The sequence below is a fragment of the Neophocaena asiaeorientalis genome, unplaced genomic scaffold (genome assembly GCF_003031525.2).
Source record: "Neophocaena asiaeorientalis asiaeorientalis breed wild unplaced genomic scaffold, Neophocaena_asiaeorientalis_V1.1 scaffold128, whole genome shotgun sequence".
Taxonomy (NCBI): Eukaryota; Metazoa; Chordata; class Mammalia; order Artiodactyla; family Phocoenidae; genus Neophocaena; species Neophocaena asiaeorientalis.
This window is the reverse complement of record NW_020175827.1, coordinates 591,389-613,106: the sequence shown is the minus strand read 5'-3', so window position 1 is coordinate 613,106 and position 21,718 is coordinate 591,389. Positions and strand designations below refer to the sequence as shown.

Genomic DNA, 21,718 nt, shown 5'->3' with positions numbered 1-21,718 from the left:
CTGAGGCCCCTGTTTCTGTCACTATGGTTTGGGTTTTCCATAGGATTAGCCACTGGCATCATTACCCACAGACTTTTATTGAGCATCTACAGTATGTAGGGCATAATACTAAGTGGTAGAGATACAGAAAGCTAAGAGGCTCCATGGTCCCAACTTCAGAAGTTTATAGCTTAGCTGAGGAGATGGGGGTCTAATGTTAAAGTAATAATACTGGTTCCACAAAGCATACCCCATACCAGTTCATGGTTTATAGTTCCTCCAAAAACTATAATGCCATAAGGCAGCATAGGCTAAGAGTCACAAACAGAACTAAGTGGAATGGAGATGGTAAGTCTTGGTTTGTGGGTGGGCTGTGTCTTCACATGTTGGGACTCTGAGTAGGTGGGGAAATGATATCACTGTTATCAGCTCTTTCATTTTCCATATTCCAGGTTGAGATAAATAAGGTTAGGAGGTAAAAAGAATCTATCTCCCACTCCTACCTTCTATTCCAAACCTGAGGAAAGCATTATTGCTAGGCAACAACAAAGGATAGAAAAAAGAGGAAGAGAAAGAAAGGACAGAAAGTCAAGAATTGTGTTCTTTGGATACTGAGATGATGCCTCCAGGGGGCAGCACCAAGGCAGAGAAATACACTAAAATCGCTCATTCCTCCTTTCCTTGGTCTGGGGCTCCCCACACTTCCCCACCATTACTCCTCCCATTCCTTCCAACTTTATTTTTAGCTGCCAGTGGGAGGGGGCAGGATAGGAGGGAAAGTACAGAAAACAGAGAAGGAGAGGGACAGAGGCACAGAGGACTTCTCACGCAGACAGAGAACATCCAGACATGGAGTTCCCCCTCATCCCCCACCTGTTCTTGCCTCTGATGTTCCTGACAGGTGAGGGAGGTTAACTTCTTGGTTTCTGGTGGGAACGAAAGATATATGGATTGTTTAGCATTGGGATCTTTACGGTTAAAATTCTTTGGGAGTTAGGTTAAGAGGTTAACTGATTCTATGTTTCGTGTGTGTGTGTGTGTGTGTGTGTGTATGTGTGTGTGTGTGGTGTGTGCGTACACATGCGCATGGGTTTGCATTCTTTTGCCCACACATATGACTGCCTGGCAAGGGCTGAAGCTGTCCAGTGCCTTGTGTAATATTTGTGTCCAATTAAATAAAACCTTGTCCTAAGCCCTGGAAGACTGAGACAACCAAAAAGAAACATGATGTGAACTTCCACATGGCTAGTCTGATTACTATTATCCCCCTCCCTACTTCTCCCTGCCCTTGGTGGTCTCTGGGTTCCTGAGACATAACTGACTAACTGTGTGGTCAGAACTCTGGGTTTATCTAACCAACGTGCTACAGTTCCTGGTCATACAGCCTTGCCAGTTTCCTGGATGCAAAAAGGCTCACATACAAAACACTTTCCTGAAAATGAGCTTGGTTTGAGACAGAGCTATAGCCATTGGTGAAAGTGGTGGTGGGGTGGCCTGAGTGGGGGTTACTTGAAGGAACAAGTCACAGGGAAAGAACCATGGGAGGGACAAGAGGCCTGGAATTTTTCCTCATCAGTGCCCTGTAATCTTCGTTTCCTAAAATACCAGCTCTGATTTTAAACAAATTGGGGTTGGGAGGGAAGAGTCAGCAAGAACATGATTGAGGGGGTCTTTAGAGTGGGCTGAGAGTTAAGGAAGAAATGCAAGTAGGCAGGGGGCAGTTGGGAGGGGGGATGAATTACAAAGGAAGTGGATCGTGAGAAACTTTGGGAGTGATGGGACCCTTGGAAAGGATGTATGGCAAACCATGGATGTAGGCAAGTGGCTCCACCCAGTTAATTACCGCTGAGGTTTCCAGGGCTGGAATCAGCCAGAGACCTAGACATTGGAGAAAGAGAGTGAGAGTGTAACAATGATACTGGGAGTCCAGAAGAGACAGGAAGAGAATAAGAGACCCAGACATGCAGTGTTCACTAACCTCCTCTTGTTTTCCCCATGGTCCTGGGTTTGGGGAGAATTTGTAAGGAATAGTTGTTCTGGGGCTGCAGAAAGGCCTTCTCCCTCTTTTGACCCTCACAGCTTGGAGAGGAGGATGTGTAGGAGGAATGATGTAGAAAAGGGGAACTTGACCCTTCCAGACATGTCTGTAAATGAAATTTGGGGGATAGGAATGGAAATACATCTGTGCAACAGCATGGCAGAGGGCCACAGGTTAGACATCTGGACCCAAACACAGGAAGAAAACCATCCTTGCTTGGAGTATATGACATTCACAGAGTCCAGGGCAGCTTATGAGTAAAAAGAAGGGAGATAGGCTGAGATCAAAAAGTTCCCTCCACGGTTTCTCTCTGGTTGTACCTCTGGGCATTCATTAGGTTCTCTGGCTGATTCCTGCTAACCTTATGATCCTGGCCCCCCAGGTCTCTGCTCCCCCTTTAACCTGGACGTGCATCACCCACGCCTATTTCCAGGGCCACCGGAGGCTGAATTTGGATACAGTGTCTTACAACATGTTGGGGGTGGACGCCGATGGTGAGGAGGAAACCAGGGGGCCGTGGGATTGGGACTGTGATAGAGCTGTTAAAGGGGAGGCAAGGTAGATGGAAATATAAACTAATCTGGTTCTTTGGAAATGGCTGGGGCTCTAGACTTGCCGTCACCATGCCCTTTCCCTCTGGCCTATCTCAAGTGTCATATTTACGCTATGCTTGTATTCATTTCCTCCTCCCAGGATGTTGGTGGGTGCTCCCTGGGATGGGCCTTCAGGCGACCGAAGGGGGGATGTTTATCGCTGCCCTGTAGGGGGCTCCCACAATGCCCCATGTGCCAAGGGCCACTTGGGTAAGAAGACTCCTCACTCTTCCACTCCTAACCCCTAACCTTGATACACTAGTAGCTTTGACCCCTTACACCTCACTTTTTTTTTGTTTTTAAGTTTTTTGGAGCATAGTTGATTTACAATGTTGTGTTAGTTTCAGGTGTACAGCAAAGTGATTTAGTTATACATATACATATATTCATTCTTTTTCAGATTCTTTTCCCATATAGGTTATTAGAGAATACTGAGTAGAGTTCCCTGTGCTATACAGTAGGTCCTTGTTGATTATCTATTTTATATATAGTAGGGTGTGTATGTTAATCCCAAGCTCCTAATTTATCCCTCCCCCCTCCATGTTTCCCCTTTGGTAGCCATAAGTTTGTTTTCAAAATCTGTGAGTCTGTTTCTGTTTTGTAAATAAGTTCATAGATAACATTAAAAAAAATTAGACTCCACATATGAGTGATATCACACCTTACTTCTTTACCTCCATATCCCACGTACTCCTCTTCCTGACTTGATCCGGACCTCTTCTCATCCTCTTCCAAAATCATCCTGAACTCAGTCACCCCATCTGTGACCCCATGATCTCATGCTCTTCCACTCCACTCCAACCAGGTGACTATCCACTGGGAAATTCATCTCGTCCTGCTGTGAATATGCACCTGGGGATGTCTCTACTGGAGACAGTTGGTGATGGGGGATTCATGGTAAGCTGAGGAAAGGGTGGTGGCGGGGTATCTGACGGTTTGTGGTAGAGAAAAGGGTGGTATGATAAGGGAAACTGGTCTATGTGGAGGGGTCAAGGAGTTAAAAACCCTAGAAAGCAAGGAGGGGGGTCTTGGGGAGTGGTCTCAATGCCTCTTTTGACAAAGAGCATGTTCTGAGGGTGCCCTCCCAAGCCTGGGAGTAACTCTTTCCTCTACCCATCCCCAGGCTTGTGCCCCTCTCTGGTCGCGTGCTTGTGGCTCATCTGTCTTCAGTTCTGGGATATGTGCCCGTGTAGATGCTTCGTTCCGGCCCCAGGGAAGCCTGGCACCCACTGTACAACGTGAGCCAGGAGAAGGGCCTGAGGACTCAGTCCCTAGAATGGGGTGCAGGGTGGGAAAAAGATGGGGCCACAGGGTATGATGCTTGACAAGGGAACTGCATGGCTTATCCTCACTGCTACCTAACATGTCCACAAAAGCTCCATGTTTCCTAACAGATGAGAATTCAGACTCTTTACCAGGTCCTCAAGACTCCATGAACTGATTTAATCAACTTCAAAAACTCAGCTCTCACTGTATCCCTTCATACCCTGCACCTTGGCTATAGCCTTCACCTCACCATTCTCCTATGTGTCATCTATTTTTATACCTCCATCTCTTTTTGTTTAAAGTGTTCTCCACCCAAATGCCTTCCTGTTTTGTCTCCTCTCCTCAAACATCTCCAGTCTTCAGTATCTTCTCAGTCGCTGGCTCCTTTGATTCTCCACCATCAGGACTGACCCTCCTTTTTTCTCTCACATCATAGAGTGGTGCTATGTTTCTACTAGCGCTTGATTCCTTCTTCTTTGTTTTTTTAGTCAATTGTATATATGCCCATCTTCTCTTTTATTCATTTTTATATTTACCCAGGACCTGGCACACTATCTTCCTTATATGTAAAAGTGCCTAATAAATGTTTGAATTAAGTGTGCCCTCCTGTGACCTCTTCCCTTGTTGTCCCCATGCCCAATGTCCTTTACCCCTCTGTTCCCCATCACCATACCCCTCCTCCTAGGCTGTCCCACATACATGGATGTCGTCATTGTGTTGGATGGCTCCAACAGCATCTACCCCTGGTCTGAAGTTCAGACCTTCCTGCGAAGACTAGTAGGGAGATTATTTATTGACCCGGAGCAGATACAGGTAAGAGAAGGCAACATGGATGGGCTTGGAGGGGGAGAGACAGGGAGAGAGGAGATAAATGTAGGTAGCATCTTCAGTAGTATCCAGGTGCTTGTCTCCCCTCCGTCGCATACCTTCTCCACCCCCCACCCCCATACACACACTCCATTAGAGTGCACGCTTTATTCTCAGGTGGGACTGGTACAGTATGGGGAGAGCTCTGTACACGAGTGGTCCCTGGGAGATTTCCGAACCAAAGAAGAAGTGGTGAGAGCAGCAAGGAACCTGAGCCGGCGGGAGGGACGAGAAACAAAGACTGCTCAAGCAATAATGATGGCCTGGTGAGGCACTGGGAAGGGGGGTGTGGGAAGCCAGAAGGGTTAGGGGAGGCTTTGGAGTGCAGTGTGTACACCCCAAGATGTCTTGCCAGCTTATTTTTTTTTGCACGCTAATGTAGGTGGGGGAAGGCTAAATTGGCTGTCATCGCACTCATTGCATTTCTACAAATTGTCTGTGTCTGTGTCTCTCCATGCTTCTGCTTTATTTATCTCTGCAGACAGAATTCTGTCTGTCTATATACCTCCACTCCCACTTTGCTCTTGGCCCTCGGGTTTTCCACCACTCATGTCCTAGCCCATTTTCCAAATGTGACAAAACTCATCTCTGGGAAGACTCCTCTGACCTGACCATTCTCCTTTATTCTATGTTCCCTTAATATTTGTCCTCCTAAATACAATATTTGCTGAATGAATCTATGAGTGAATGGATTTTATACTTACTTGCATTGATGATATGCTGCTCTATATGTTCTATGACATTCAGACATTTGAGCTCTTACTGTATGCCAGTCTCTACGCTAGACAGTTGGGGAGATGGGCTAAAAGGCAGGAGGCCTGGCGTCGGTGAACTGCCGACAGTGTTAAGTACTGTGTGTATGTGTATCTATCTGCACACATCTGATCACACCTCACTCCTTTCTCTCTCTTCTCAGCACAGAAGGATTCAGTCAGTCCCATGGGGGCCGACCAGAGGCTGCCAGGCTACTGGTGGTTGTCACTGATGGAGAGTCACATGATGGAGAGGAACTTCCTACAGCACTAAAGGCCTGCGAAGCTGGCAGAGTGACACGCTATGGGATTGCGGTGAGAACAGCTCTGGATCTGGAATGATAGAAGGGATTGGGGAGGGTAACACTGAGGACTGGGAACTTAAGGAAAACGGGCATTGACCACTTCCCAGACATCAGCCGTATTCCCTTTCTTCTCTTTAGTTGGCTGTGTCCTGTACAGCTTTACCATCTCACAGCACACAGCTAGCAGACCCCACCTTTATCTCCTGACCCCAGGTCCTTGGTCACTACCTCCGGCGGCAGCGAGACCCCAGCGCTTTCCTGCGGGAAATCAGAGCTATTGCCAGTGATCCAGACGAGAGATTCTTCTTCAATGTCACAGATGAAGCAGCACTGACTGACATTGTGGATGCATTAGGGGACCGGATTTTTGGCCTTGAGGGTAATGATTACCCTGGAGAAACAGAAGACAGGGTAGGGGGAGTTCTGGGGTATAGGTGGGCTTCTGGAATAAGTTCAGAAGGTCAAAGGGGAAACCGTCTTCCCTTATATTGCCTTATGATGTTTTCTCACACTCAAGGGTCCCACGGAGAAAATGAAAGCTCCTTTGGGCTGGAAATGTCTCAGATTGGTTTCTCTACTCATCGGCTAAAGGTTGGACAGACTCTGACCCCTCTCAACATCTGACTCCTTCCAGCCTCTAACTCAGACAGCTTCAACCCCAGGGCTCTTCTGGATTCCTCCTTTAACCAATGTCCATGCTGACCTTCCTATACCTCACCAACTGACCCCAGCATGCCCTCAGTGACCCTCTCACTCCTGGAGAGCTTTTTCTTCTTATTCCCCACTGTCTTTTCAGCGACCCCATCTGGTTCTGCCCTACAGGATGGGATTCTCTTCGGGATGGTAGGGGCTTATGACTGGGGGGGCTCAGTGTTATGGCTTGAAGAAGGTCGCCGCCTCTTCCCGCCACGGACGGCCCTGGAAGATGAGTTCCCCCCTGCGTTGCAGAACCATGCAGCCTACCTGGGTGAGTAGCAGACAGCTGCAAAGGATTAGACGGTGGAGGGGGAAAAAAAAATGCTTCCTCAGTGGGGGGGTGGGATGGAGGGTATAAGGTACTCACTCTTAACTCATGCAGTTTCTCACTGATCTCCTGCTACCTTCCTTTGGGACCCCCTTCTGTGCCTTTAGGGAAACCTCCTACTCTGACCCCATCTTCTTTCCCTTTCACCCCCGATTCCTTGTCCACTTCTAGGTTACTCAGTTTCCTCCATGCTTTTGCGGGGTGGACGCCGCCTCTTTCTCTCAGGAGCTCCTCGGTTTAGACATCGAGGAAAGGTCATCGCCTTCCAGCTTAAGAAAGATGGGGCTGTGAGGGTCGCCCAGAGCCTCCAGGGGGAGCAGGTAGGGCATCCAAGGGAGGGTGAGACCCTTGGCTCCTGAGGGACCTTCAAGCTGTGGGGGGAAGAGAGTGAAGGGACAAGAGAGGGGCCTTAAAAGTCTGTGTTGAGTTCTGGTTGGCAGAGTCTGTCAGGGATGTGAGGACCAGATTGGCAGGTGCTTCCCACTTGTCCATAATCTTGCCTTCCCTTCCCTCTGGGATCACCACTACCCACTGCTCTCCAGATTGGCTCGTACTTTGGCAGTGAGCTCTGCCCATTGGATACGGATGGGGATGGAACAACTGACGTCTTGCTTGTGGCTGCCCCCATGTTCCTGGGGCCCCAGAACAAGGAGACAGGACGTGTTTATGTGTATCTGGTGGGCCAGGTGAGACTTGCTGGGATACCCTAGAACTTGTCTGTGGGGGGCAAAGGGAGTGAGGGAAGGCACACACATTTGAGGGCTGGCTGAGAGGTTGGGACTGTCAAATCAGCATCTTCTGCCTTCTCCTCACCTCCACCAGCAGTCCTTGCTGACACTCCAGGGAACACTTCAGCCAGAACCCCCGCAGGATGCTCGGTTTGGCTTTGCCATGGCTGCCCTTCCTGATCTGAACCAAGATGGTTTTGCTGATGTGGCTATGGGAGCGCCCCTGGAGGATGGGCACCGTGGAGCACTGTACCTCTATCACGGGACCCAGAGTGGAGTCAAGCCCTGTCCTGCCCAGGTCAGGAGTGCCCCGACGAGGCAGGGGCATGGTGGGAGGAAGGGGAAAGGAGGTGCACCCTTTGGTTATCATTGCTCCCCTGGGCTTGAGACCCAAACTGAACAAGTGCCTTTTTTATCAGTAGTCAAAAAGGTGAGGCGGTGGGGTAGGAAACATGTTGCTGTATACTAGAGACTCCTGAACACAGGCAAGTTTCTCTCATTCCTCCTCATGCCTGAGGGGAGAATTAGAAAAAGCCAGGTGGGAGGCCTGGGAAACCAGTTGTGTGAGTCTCTGCTCAGTGTCTCCTCTCTCCCTCTCAGCGGATTGCTGCTGTCTCCATGCCACAGGCCCTCAGCTACTTTGGCCGAAGTGTGGATGGCCGGTTAGATCTGGATGGAGATGACCTGGTAGATGTTGCTGTGGGTGCCCAAGGGGCAGCCATCCTGCTCAGGTGAGTGGCCCCAGCTCAGGTAGCAGTAGACAGCATGGCATAGCTGTTAAAAGCAAGGGCTTTGGAATCACAAAGTTACATTTGGCTTTCTTGATCAACTTACTCTGTGCCTCCGTTTCCTAGTTTATAAAATGGGAATAATAATCGTACCTGCCTTAGAGGTTTGTTGTGAGGATTAAACGCTATAATCTGTGAAAAGATCTAAACACAGTGCCTAGCACACGGCAAGTGCTGATTAAATGTTAGCTATTGGGACTTGCCTGGTGGTGCAGTGGTTAAGAATCCGCCTGCCAATGCAGGGGACAAGGGTTCGATCCCTGGTACAGGAGGATCCCACATGCCGCGGAGCAACTAAGCCCATGCACCACAACTACTGAGCCCGCGTACCACAACTACCGAAACCCACACACCTAGAACCCATGCTCCGCAATGGGAGAGGCCACCGCAATGAGAAGCCCATGCACTGAGGCCAAGAGTAGTCCCTGCTCGCCGCAGCTAGAGAGAAAGGCCACACGCAGCAGTGAAGACCCAGGCAGCCAAAAATAAAAATAAATTAATTTAAAAAAATGTTAGCTGTTATCTTACTTCTGTCAGAAGGTTCAGGGGAGGCGGACACATGTGTCCCCTAGCTCCTTATTCTTTCCTTTGACCTCAGGGAGGCAGACACTGGGGACTGCCTTTCTCAAAGGGTTTTCTTCCCTCTGCTAGACTTTCTTTCCCACCCTGTTCCCAGCTCCCGGCCCATTGTCCACCTGGCCCCTTCACTGGATGTGACCCCGCCGGCCATCAGTGTGGTTCAGAGGGACTGCAAGCGACGCAGCCAGGAGGCAGCCTGCCTATCCGCAGCCCTTTGCTTCCAAGTGACCTCCCGCACTCCCGGTCGCTGGGATCGCCAATTCCGTGAGTGACTAGAGTGCATGCTAGGCAGCTCTCAACCCCTTGCCTGCCATGGTCTTGGGACCCCGCTCCACCTACACTCTTGCCTGCCCCATTCAGATGTGCGGTTCACAGCATCGCTGGATGAGTGGACAGCTGGGGCCCGTGCAGCGTTTGACGGCTCTGGCCAGAGGCTGTCCCCTCGGCGGCTCCGGCTCAGTGTGGGGACTATCACTTGTGAGCCGCTGCACTTCCATGTGCTGGTGAGGAGGGGGCAGGAACTGCTTTGCATCAGGGCCTGGGAGTGAGAAGAAGGCTGGATCAGAGAGAGGACGTTCTGCTGGATCGGCAAGAAAGCCAGAGTCAGCAAAGTGAGAAAGATCAGACTGTGGAGTCAGGCTGATCTGGGTTTGAATCCTGCTCTGCCGTTTACCACCTGTGAATTCTGGGAACTCATGTAACCTGCAAACCTTAGTTTCCTTGCCTGAAAAGGGGGGATGATAATAACAACTACAAAATAGGAGTTAGGAGTTAGCTGTCTTAGAATTAAATGTAATAGTATTGATAAAACCTTAGGACAGTGCCCAGCGCACAGAAAGTGCTCAGTAAATATCACCATAATTATCACATTCTGCTAGGATTCCTGGGTCGTATCCCTAATCCTGGCTCCCCATGATCCTTGACTCTGGTTTCTCTTAGGATACATCAGATTACCTCCGGCCAGTGGCCTTGACTGTGACCTTTGCTTTGGACAACACCACAAAGCCAGGGCCTGTGCTGGATGAGGGCTCACCTACCTCCATACGAAAGCTGGTCAGAAGTGCCAAGCCCTGCCCTGCCCTGGGTCCCAACACTGCCCTTCTCAGTGAATTCAAGAGAAAGCGGAGGGAGGAGACATGAGATCACAGTGAAATCTAACTTGGGCACCCACTCTTTTCACTTTTCCCTCAATCCCATTCCTTTCTCCCACACCTTCCTCTCAGCCCTCAGCCCCTTCTCTCTCCTCTAGGTCCCCTTCTCGAAGGACTGTGGCCCTGACAATGAATGTGTCACAGATCTGGTACTTCGAGCTAATATGAACATCAGAGGCTCCAGGTGGGATGGACATGAACTGGCCAAATGGGGGTGACCCGAGACAGATCAGAAGGGACTTGAAGGGAGATGGAGGGTTGTTTCTTGCCCAGGAAGACAGAAGTGAGGCTTCTGGCGCTCCTTCAACTCTGGTCTCTCTTTTATCCACGACTCCTAGGAAGGATCCATTCGTGGTTCGAGGTGGTCGGCGGAAAGTGCTGGTGTCAGCAACTCTGAAGAACAGGAAGGAAAATGCCTACAACACTAGCCTGAGTCTCAACTTCTCCAGAAACCTTCACCTATCCAGTTTTACTCCTCAGGTGCCCTTGGGGGAGGGAATTTGGGAGGAGGACAGTTGGGGTATTGTCTGTGAGGGGCCCTAGGGAAAGGCTTGCTGTGTTTAGAGGCTGCAGGCAAGAGGGCAGTTGCAGCCCCACCCTAGCCTCCACCCCGCTTCCTCTGCTCTCAGGGGGACGGCCCAGTGAAGGTGGAGTGTGCAGCCCCTTCCCCTCATGCCCGCCTCTGCAGCGTGGGGCATCCTGTCTTCCAGGCTGGAGCCAAGGTGAGCTGGGGCCCAGGATGAGAAAGGGCCTCTGAGAGATCAGGGGCTGGAATCTGCAGGGCCTGGGAGTTTAGGAAAGGAGGCACACAAGGGCTCCTGTTCCTCTGTATTGTCCCATGAGGAGAAATCTACCATGTCCCTCTCCCCCAGGTGACCTTTCTGCTAGAGTTTGAGTTTAGCTGCTCCTTCCTCCTGAGCCAGGTCCTTGTGAGTCTGACTGCCACCAGGTGAGAACAATGGGCATTTCCTCCCAGGCCTCTCCTGTTGGGTCTTGGTGGTGGTGGTGTGTGGGTGGGAGCAGGGGTGGAAACAGCGTGACTCCTTTACTCTAGAGAGGGGTGTCTGAGACAGGGCTGGGATGCGAGCCTCTTCCCCTGACCCTACAGCAATAGCCTGGAGAGAAATGGCACGCTTCATGATAACACAGCCCAGACCTCAGCCTACATCCAGTATGAGCCTCACCTCCTATTCTCTAGGTATGGCTCAGCCCCCCACTGAGACCCCATTCTGACCCCAGACTCATACTCTTTATGTTTCCCCCCTCTCCCTCCATGTGCTTCAGTGTTCCCAAACACCAAACCCTTAGGGCTGCTCTATCTTTTTGCCCTCAGTCCCACTCATGCTGAAGCTTCTCTTAAGCATCTTTCTTTCTTAGGTATAGTACTTATGCATCCTAGTTGTAGGGCTTTGCTGGGCCCTGGGGGTTGGAGCTGGTGTGATGGGATATGGGGTGTGGCCATAAAGTTTGTACCAAGTCTATGTCATGTCTCATTTCTGTCTTCTCTATGTACCCCCATCTCTTTATCCATGTGCTGGCCCTACCTTCCCTGAATCCATGTCTGTGTGCTGATCATGTGCCCCTGTGTCTGTGTCATGGCTGTGACCATGTGCTTCCTGACTTGGTGTCCACGCAGTGAGTCCACTCTGCACCGCTATGAGGTTCACCCATATGGGACCCTCCCAGTGGGCCCTGGCCCTGAATTCAAAACCACTCTTAGGGTGAGAAGCTGGAGGGACCTTGGCATAAGCAGAGGGAGGGGGAGGAGTTCCTGGGAAAAGGATGGGAGGAGTCTCTCTTAGATTTCTGTGGTATTGAGGGTAAAGGGGAACAGATGAGGAAGAGTCTTTCTCTGTCTCTCACCTCTTCCCATTTCCAATCCTCCTTTTAGGTTCAGAACCTTGGCTGCTATGTGGTCAGTGGCCTCATCATCTCAGCCCTCCTTCCAGCTGTGGCCCATGGGGGCAATTACTTCCTGTCACTGTCTCAAGTCATCACTAACAATGTGAGTCTGGGCTAGGGGCGTATGGAACCCTGCCATCTTGATTTGGTGGACTCACCCAGCTCCCAGCATCCTGGGTCACTGCTCTCAGGGCTCCTCCCTCCCTGGGGGCGCCTTTCTTTCACATATGTCGCTTCGTTGAGAAGAAAGAAAGGGATCACCCAGGGAAGAACTACAAGAGTGTGGGTGGTGTGCTCCTGCTCAGCCTGGAGTGGCCGGCCTCTCACCATCAAGAGGGTCCCTCAAGTTGGATCTTCCTCTAGGCAAGCTGCACAGTGCAGAACCTGACTGAGCCCCCAGAGCCCCCGGTGCATCCAGAGGAGCTTCAGCACACAAGCTGGCTGGTATGAGTCACAAGAGGGTGAAGAAGGTGTACAGAGTGGGAATGCAGGGGGGGAGCAGTAGAGTTTGGAGCCTTGGGCTGGAGAGTAGAGTGGGGAGTGAGGGATATTTCCGCCCCAGCGTCCTGATGTGTCTCTCTCTTCTGGTAGAATGGGAACAACTCCCGGTGTCAGGTCATGAGGTGCCACCTTGGGCGACTGGCAAAGGGGACTGAGGTCTCTGTTGGACTACTGAGGCTGGTTCACAATGAATTTTTCCGAAGGGTAAACTTTTCCTTTTCCACTGCTTTCCCCTGCTGCTCCTATCTGGGACTTTAGCATAGCCTTTTCCGGTAGACAGACTCGTGTTCAAGTTCGAGCTTTGCCTCCTACTCACAAAGTTATTTAATTTTTCTAAGTTTCTTTCTCCCCATCTCTAAAATGGGGAAGAAAAGACCTACTTCATAGATAGGGTTGTTGTAAAGACTAAGTGAATAATGAGATGAACTCACTAGAAGCTAGTTACTATTCTTGTATTTTCTTCCATTTATCATCTCTTAGTGTTATATCAATAATCAACCGACATTATGCGGGCCTCTCACTGTTGTGGCCTCTCCCGTTGCTGAGCACAGGCTCCGGACGCGCAGGCTCAGCGGCCATGGCTCACGGGCCCAGCTGCTCCGCAGCATGTGGGATCTTCCCGGACTGGGGCACGAACCCGTGTCCCCTGCATCGGCAGGTGGACTCTCAACCACTGCGCCACCAGGGAAGCCCCAACCAACGTTTATAGGATACCTAAATTCAATCAACCCATCAAATGCCTGCTATATAAAAAGCGCTCTATTAGGTAGACACTGAGGAGAATATCCCCAACATTTAGCACCATGCCTAACTCATTGTAGTGATTTAATACATTTTTATTAAATGAATGAGTAAATAGTTGATATTACATGCAGGGTAAGCATGGAGGGTAGTGGGAAGTGATATTGTATAGTGAAAGAGATCTAGATTATCAAAGATCTTTAAAGCCAGGAAGATGAAATAGAACCTAATATGACAGGCAGTCAGGAGTCATGTGAGTTCCTGAGCAGGGAAATGACCTCTTAATTATAACAGCTGTTTAGTACTAGGGGTTTATATTGTGCTTTCCCATGTTCCGTATACTTTGAATTATACAAGATCCCTGGGATGTAGGCATCTTTCAGGGAAGTTAAGTCTGATAGGCCATCCTTCCCTAACTCTGGTTCTCTCCTTATCTCTCTTTGGTATCCTTTTTTCATTCATTTATTTATTCTTTTAACAAAGATTTCTTGAGAAACTAGGGAAACATAAATTACTAACACACAACCCTTGACCTCAAGGATCTTATAGTTCAGAGGTGAAAGACAGAGAAGTAAACAATATTATAACCTGATCCAGGGTGATGGGGGTTAGGAGGGAACACTTTCCTACTTCCCAGAGGGGATGACATCTAAAGGAAGGGTAGGAGTTAGCCAAAGAAAGAGGAGTTGAATGCATTTCAGGTAGAGCAAACAGAGTATATGAAGGGCCATAGGCTTTCCATCTGTTACCCTTCTTTTCTTTCCCCATCAGTCTCCAACCTTTTCCTCTGGTTTTGAACATCCTGGAAGTTGTGCCCCTCAGCCTCATCTTTGCCATTAGGGTTCTGAGAGCCTTATCACCACCTGATGATGGCTCACTTTATTTTTTTTAAATTTTTTTTGAATTTTATTTATTTTTTTATACAGCAGATTCTTATTAGTTATCCTTTTTATACATATATTAATCAATCCCAATCTCCCAGTTCAGATGATGGCTCACTTTAAATGTCTTTCCATTCACAGGCCAAATTCAAGTCTCTGACAGTGGTCAGCACCTTCGAGCTGGGAACTGAGGAGGGCAGTGTCCTACAGCTGACTGAAGCCTCCCGTTGGAGTGAGGTGGGGCTGGAGACTGAGTCTGAGAACTGTGGAACTAGTAAGAGTGGCAGTGGCCTAAGGGCACCTGTGAGATTTTTCAGAACAGAGGTGTCTTCATTTGGCAGCAGTCAGGGAGTCAGAAGTGATAAATCAGAATGGTGGGGTCCCACTGCCTCCATTCCTACCTCAGTCTCTTTCCTTTTAGTCTTCTATTTTGCGGCTGGCTTTGCTACAATGTTGGGTGAGGCTAGCTGGGCAAAACGGTGCAAATAAAAAACAACTCTCCTTCCTATGCAGAGCCTCCTGGAGGTAATTCAGTCCCGCCCTGTCCTCATCTCCCTGTGGATCCTCATTGGCAGTGTCCTGGGAGGGCTGCTTCTGCTTGCTCTCCTTGTCTTCTGCCTTTGGAAGGTAAGCACTGCTGTCGTGGGGAGTACGGGGCATGGTGCTCACGAATTAAGGAATCCTTGATTATAGCCGGGAGAACCGGATTTGTGCTGGGCAGCTAAGCAGGCTGTGGGTGTCATGCCCAGATCTCCTTCACTCTCCTCCACAAACGTTGGTTGAATTAAACTAAGCCAAATAAAATAAATTTGAATCTCAGTTTTGGAAGCAGAACAAAATTGAAGACTTCAGATACATCTGAGGGCTGTTGGCCGGGTCCCCAGGCAGGGCATTTGGTGAAGACTCTTATCTCTTTCCCTACAGCTTGGCTTCTTTGCCCGTAAGAAAATCCCTGAGGAAGAAAAAAGAGAAGAGAAATTGGAGCAATGAATGTAGAATAAAGCCCTAGAAAGTCCTCCCTGGCAGCTTCTCCAAAAGACTTGCATAACAGCAGAGGTTTGGGGGCTCAGATGGGACAGGAAGAAGCCTCTGGACGATCTCCCCAGACCTGCAGCCTGACTTGACCTTTGAGTCATGAGGATGCTGCTGGCAAGGGATGAGGCCTTACCTCAGACAAGAAGGGCTGGCACTAAACACTCCCACCCTGTGCTTCCCTCCTTACCATCCTGGTTCCAGAGCCAACACTGGGACCTTAGTGTAGGGTCCTTTTTTCCCCATCCCCAGGAATTAAGAATTTTTTGCCTAGGTCCCTGACTTCTTTCAGTTTCCCTCTACATCCTCCCTCACAATTTGGAAAGGACGAGGGTTATCTTCCTCCATTTCCCACCTCTCACCTTCCTGCCTTCTCCCCACTCCACAGGAGAGAGCTGACGTTGGCTTGAACGAAGTAAAGTCAACATCTGCTGCTTTCCTGTGGAGTCTGGTGATTCAGAGGGCCGGATGGGGAGAGTCAACAGGAAAAAAGGAGGGAGGAGGAAAAGCCACAAGAGACATTCTGTACAATTCCAAGGAACAGAGAAGCCTTTAGACAGGCAACTGCCATCCCCCTGAAACCTGAGACTTTCGTGGTGCACTCGCCCGCCCTCAGGTGCTGGTGAAACGGAGCTGCCCCAGGCCTTCTGGGCAAGGGTTTCCCAACTCTCCAGCCTTCCCTGGGAGCAAAGCCAGAGCTGGGTGCCCGATTCTCTGGAGCCAGGGGCCCCCACGTGGCTAGAGCTGGAATAACAGAGAAGACTGGATACCCTAGGCAGTCTTCTCCTCTCTCAGGCCTCACACACTCATGAGCACTCCTTGGAGCCTCCTTACAGAAACTAGAGAGAAGGGAGAGAAGGGAGTTGATGGTGGGAAACCCTTTCACCTTACTAGATTTGGGGAGCAGCAGCCCCATGGGGTCTGAATTAAGGAAGAAGCTCAAGTAGGTTGCAAGAGGTCTCTGGGAAGCAAGCCCTTACTTACTTGGCACTGTTTATATAGCACAAATAGCTCCTAGGAAATGTTTCTGGGGCATCTCCTGTCATGCCTTGTAGGGCTTCTCTGGTACAATCAGTTGGACAGCCCTTGCTTGATGTTTACTGGAAATTCTCAAGTTAGTTTCTATCTCTGGACCACCCCACCACCTGACTCCCATTTTTTGGTCATGGCCAGTAAAGAGAAGTGGATTCTCATTGACAACTGGGTAACATACAGTTCTCTGTAATCAAGACTTTGGACACCAAAGTTAGTTACTGGTCTCCAGAGGGCAGCTCTGACAGCCATTTGAAGAATCAGCACCCATTCAGAGCTGAGAAGAGAGGGGACCCGATTGGGCAGTTGACTAGCCGCCACAGACTCTGTCCTCCAGGGCTGTTCTTGAGATCTGGTCACAGTGTTTATTTTGGCATGTCTCTGGCCTTTTGCAGACAGCATTGTCTCTGTTTCCTAGCAGGGTAGACAGTATATCAGATGGTCAGAACAAATAAAGTTCAGTGTCAAATGACTTCTGGCTCTCTTTGAGTTCCCTGGGATATAGACTGCTCACAAACGGTGAGAGGTGGAGTCTCGGTTTACCTTGAGACCTTATACAATTGAGTCCCTGGAAGGCAAGGTTATGAAGTATTTGAAATGTTTTCTGTGACTCTCCCACTGGAGATGTACTCTAGCCTCCTGCAATCCTCACCTACTTAAATGAGCGTAGAGTGTAAAATGTGTAGGTTTGGTAAACACATAGGCCTATACTGAAATCCCAGGTCTGCCATTTATGAGCTAAGTGGCTTTGGGCAAGTCATAACTACCCTGAGGCTCAGATAAAAAGCTGTGTAGAGCAGTGGTTAAGAATGAAGACAGACTTGGGTTTAAATCTAAGCTCTACCACTTAAATCCTGCTTGACCTTGAACAGATTCAACTTCTCAATGTCTTGACTTTCTTGACTTTAAACTTATTAGGGTTGTGAGGACTAAATGAGATGATTCAAGTAAAGTGAACATATAGTAAGTACTTAAAAAATGGTAACTATTGTTATAGTTACCTGGCCTATTAGGCTGGGACAACCATTCTGTGCCAAGCTGGTGAGTTATTTTGTGGCAGGAGGATCCATGGTGGCCCTTAGTACAATTCATATAGGCTATAGTTTGATCAACATTTATGCAGCACACTTGTTTCTGGGGCAAGGGCTGAGGCCATGGTTATGTTGACAGATTTCCCCTCTTTATCCCCAGTCAGCCTGCAAAGGGAGATGGGTATCCTTGAGGACTGGTTCATCTAATTCTCTCTCCACATGATTAAAAAAGCACTTTTAATATTTTTCTCCACCTAGAGATCCCTGTCTTCTCTCTTCCTCAGCGCCAGAATGGGACTTTCTCTAACCCCAACCTGTTCTTCAAAAAGCCTGTTACCTCTTTCTTCCTTTGAAGCAGAGCCAGTTTGAGAAGCAACTGTAGAAACACCAGGCTCTCCTCAGACACACAGGTGTTGCTTTCTTCTCATCGTTGCTCCTTTGTTCCTTTATTCATTCTTTTGTTCATTCACTCATCAGACATTAAGCACCTAATATGTGCTAGGTAATTTGAATAATATAAAATGCAACTCCTACCATCAAAGAGCCCAGTCTAGTAGGGGAAACAAACATGTAAACATATAATGGAAAATACAGAGAGCTGGTTGCTAGACGACATATCAGTATTAGAAATGTGTCGCACACAAGAGGCACACTTTTTTAGGTGAGGTTGGAGGGACTTTAAAAGTTTACAGAAAAAAAAAAAAAAGTCTTGAGGGGCCACCAAGTGTGAGAGGAGGCATTCCAGGGAGGATTAATCACCAGTCGGGAAGGGAACTGTAGTAGATTGGAGCAGCCTGAGCATTAGACTGTGAAAGTAGTGAGAGATGAGACTTGAACAGGCAGAGTGCAGCTCCTGATGAGCCTAGTAAGCTAAGTTAAGAACTCTGACCTTTATCCTGTAGGCTTTCATATGCATTTGAGTGTGCTCTCTCTGGCTGAAGGGAGGAGAAAAGAGAGACGGGTAGACTGACTGTTCAAGCACGAATTGCTGAGAATCTGAATTTAAAGGGCAGTGGAAATAATGAAGACGGTTTTGTGCGTATTTTTGTGGAAGGGAATGCTTAGAATAAAAAAAGTCGCTCCTCTCCCTGTGCCCTTTACTAACGTAGAGGTGCGTTGGGATATCAGGCCTGGTCCCCTTTCTCCACGTTGCGGTGGGTCGTGCATCATCCACGCTCGGTCCTTTGCTCGGCACTACAATCTCCTCCCGTTTCCAAACTGCTCTCTTCAAATCCTTCTTTGTGCCCGGGATTTTGGCCGCGGAATGGGGGGAGGAAGCAGAGGTAACTAAGTCGGCAAATATCTCTGGATAGAATCAAATCTTCGTCACCAGTGATTAAATGCGACAGTTTCTAAGAGGCGTGCACACCGGGAGACTCCTGCGGCTGCGCTCCGGGGGACGGGGCGGAGGCGGGGCTGAGGCGGGGCTTGGGGTGGGGCCGCAGCCTGGAACTGCGGGGAGGGGCGGGGCGGGGCAGGGGGAGGAGTTTTAGCCGGATCCCGGGGCTGGGGACCTGAGGTCCCTTTTACGATTGAGCAGGGCGGAGCTGGGGGCGGGTTCGGTTTGGGGGGGGGAGGGTTGAGACCAAGCCTAGGCGGAGACTGTAGGATTTTTGTCTCCGCAACGGCGGAGTGAGGCTGGGCCAGGGGCGGAGTGTTAAGACCAGCCCTCGGATTCTTGCCTCTGATTGAACGGGGTGGCCCCCCCTGGGGCGGGTCCCGGTTTGCTTTTGACAGCTCTCTTACACAGCTGCAGACGAGTCCGGTGGGTTCAGGAACCTGTGACCCCGCTCTCCGCGCGTCCCCGTCCCCCCGTGGCCCCGGCCCCGGCTATGAAGCGCATCTTCTCCTGCTCCAGCTCACAGGTGGCGGTATGTGCTACAATGTCTGGGAGGATGGGCATGGGGCTGGGGTCCAAGCCCTGTGGTGACAGAAGTCCTGAGTCCCATCTCCACGCACCGTCGCCTTTTCTCTTTATCGGTCTTTCTAGCTCTTCCGCTCCCGCAGTGCAGCCCTCCCGCCCTGCCTTCCTCAAGACCCTGTCTCCCACAAGGTCCTTTCCCTTGGCCCTTTCTTGTCCTCCAAGCATCTACACCCCCAACTAATGATATGTTTCCGGCAGCCCCTGCCCCCTCCCAAAGGCTATGTTCTCTACTTCTTCTCTGTTTCCCATAACTGAACTACCTTCAAGTATCTGTCCTATCCCCAGCCCCTGCTCAGCCCCAAGCCCCTTTCTGTCTCCCAAGTACTGCCCCACGCCCCATTTACCAGCCCTGCCTTGTCCTCACAAGCCTGCCCTCCTATATGGCCTAATCCTTGCTCTCAGTCCAGCAAGTACTTCCAGCCCCGTGCCTTCCCCTAGCACTTCCTCATAGAGTCTTCTCTGTCCTTGCCCCCATCTCACCCCATGCCACTTCCACTTCCATTCTCTCGTCACCACCACTGGCTCTCAGACATCACTCCAAACCTCTTTCCAGTCGGTGCTCTGACAGCAGCAGCCTTCTCCTGTTCTCCCCTTCAAGCTCTGCTCCTCTCTGTCCAGTGGCTGTTCAACTCCCCGACCTCCTTCTGCCTGCTCTCTGCAGGTTAATCTTGCAGTCCGGCCTGGCCGGCCCAACAGGCACTGCCAGAGGAGGACAGTTGCCTGGCTGCTCCCCAAGGAATGGGTAAATTGCCTGCAGAATCCACTCTGGCCAGTTCACTGCAGTGCCTGGTCATCATACTGGTTCTTGGGCCACTCAAGGCCTTCTGCCTGCTTCTCCCCACAATCTTCCTTCATTCTAGACCCTCACCCAGTTGTTTAGGGCCTATATACTCTCTGCTTCCTTTGACTGAGCTGGGGAACGGTAATGGTGAGAGGCGAAGAGGATAAAATGGATTCACTCTGAGAGTTCCCAGTAGAAGTCACTGTCCTCCCCATGTTCTCCCAGAACAAAACACAGGGAGGAAGACTACAGAAGGGAGTGGCTAAGGGAGGGTATAGCTTCTTCTTCTCTGAAGATCTCTTACAGAGAGACCCCCTATCTAGGGATGAAATTTTGTGTGGAGACTGGGATGACAGTTCATTTTGAAGTGAAGTAGCCAACTACCTGTAGTAATATTGCTTAGCCTAACTTGACTTTGTGGTGTCATTCATTGAGCAAACGTGAGAAATGCTCAGCTCACCCTGCACGGGCAGGCCACAGAAGCCTGGAAGTGACCTACGAGGCAAGAGCAGGAACTCTGTTGAGGCCTGTTCTCATCCCACTTAATGTTTGCTTCCGCACTTAGTTTCCACACATTAATCAACCAGTCAAAAGGCATTTACCGAATGACTACTAAAGGTACCAGAAACTGAGGCTATCTGGAATGTCTTAACTCAGGATTTTCTTATTCATATGGACTCTTTCTTAGTTACTGAAAGTCCTCCACATTGCCCTGCCCTTTCAGGTTTGTGGAGTCTGCTTGCTCCTTAGGAATCGGGAAACTATCTCATTCATCCTGATTCTCCAATTGTTGGTCAATACCTACTTTCCAGGATGCTGGGATGAACAATGGGCTGAATGTTGGAATTCTAAAGCATTCCTCTGTCCTTCTTCATCCCAGCTCTACAGAGGTTTGGCCATGAAGAATTTCTACCCATTCTAAACTCTTCTTAGTACAAGATTATAGGTAGTAAATTAGGTGAATTTAGAACTACTTAGCTGGAAAGAAAAGTGTTTCCTCAGTCAGGGTATGGATCCAACGAGATTGAAAATAGACCAGTTTAAGCTGTAAATTGTTCCCTCTTGAAACTTCCCCACACTTCTCATGATAAATTCCTCCACTCCCTGGGTGGCTAACCGCTCTGAACCAGTTTGTCAGAGAAATAGTGTGACAGCCTTCCTGACCGCCCCCAAAGCCTGGCTTCCCAGTCATGGCAGAAGATTGCCCCTTTCCATCCCCGCTCCCACCCCTGGATCCAGATTGCACCCTCAGATTGAGATAAGGACTGAAGGATCTGTGACCATTTAAAAATTAATCTAAGTCATCCAGAATACGTATAGGAAGTTTAAGAAACAAAAAAACAAAAGCCAGCTCCTATAATCTCATTTTGATCTAGTCAAGTAGAGGATACCTTTGAGGGTGCCTTACATAGGCAGCTTACTCTGCGTATGTAGGAAGTAAGTCAGAAAATAGCTTTAAACAGTAGGCACTGGATCAGCTTAGAGGAATGTCAATTGCATTTTAAAAATTGAGAGACAGCTCCTGGTTCCTCCAGGGCAGCATTTCCATTTCCATTCACCTGTCCTACAGAGGTACCCACTCTCTCTGCTGTTTCTCTCTCTACTGTTGGTGTGTTCCACCTTGATAGGATGGTCATAGACACATGGCCAGAGATAAGGAGAGGCTGCAATTATCTTATCCTTGTTTTGTTTCTGCTGATTAATTTGGTGATTGCTCCCTTGAGGCTGTGATGGTTATCCTCTTTCCCAAGGTGCTGGGGTGAACAATAGACTGGATCTTGAGATTCCGAAGCATCCCTCTGTTCTTTTTTTTTTTTTTTTTT

The 21,718-nt window shown here is 49.4% G+C and overlaps 2 protein-coding genes across 10 annotated transcripts in view; both read left to right on the top strand.

The window, feature by feature from the left end:
• The first annotated feature begins 84 nt into the window (after positions 1-84).
• On the top strand, positions 85-17,896 carry ITGA10 (integrin subunit alpha 10). 2 transcript variants are annotated; one of them, XM_024732699.1, is made up of 30 exons: positions 85-880; positions 2,400-2,511; positions 2,711-2,820; positions 3,416-3,507; positions 3,734-3,848; positions 4,562-4,689; positions 4,861-5,009; positions 5,660-5,810; positions 6,014-6,179; positions 6,318-6,391; positions 6,623-6,767; positions 6,996-7,144; positions 7,367-7,510; positions 7,650-7,850; positions 8,153-8,283; positions 9,017-9,183; positions 9,280-9,422; positions 9,859-9,972; positions 10,169-10,254; positions 10,409-10,550; positions 10,700-10,792; positions 10,943-11,019; positions 11,179-11,268; positions 11,707-11,791; positions 11,962-12,075; positions 12,336-12,416; positions 12,564-12,677; positions 14,237-14,332; positions 14,609-14,722; positions 15,020-17,896. In XM_024732699.1, exons 1-30 carry the CDS (start codon positions 829-831, stop codon positions 15,083-15,085), a joined length of 3,501 nt encoding a protein of 1,166 aa, XP_024588467.1. In that variant the 5' UTR covers positions 85-828; the 3' UTR covers positions 15,086-17,896. The 2 variants fall into 2 exon arrangements, with proteins under 2 accessions (XP_024588467.1, XP_024588466.1); XM_024732698.1 differs by having other exon boundaries at positions 7,647-7,850.
• Positions 17,897-18,670: 774 nt separating this feature from the next.
• The window catches only part of ANKRD35 (ankyrin repeat domain 35), a 22,939-nt gene continuing 19,891 nt past the window's right edge, over positions 18,671-21,718 (top strand). For 7 of the 8 annotated variants that reach the window (XR_003001476.1, XM_024732680.1, XM_024732679.1 and 4 more), the window contains exon 1: positions 18,739-19,061. Coding sequence is in view for 7 of the 8 variants with exons in the window: in XM_024732680.1 (XP_024588448.1) it covers positions 19,023-19,061 (39 nt within the window). In the remaining variant the exon portion in view is untranslated. The other variant, XM_024732676.1, reaches the window with a different exon arrangement.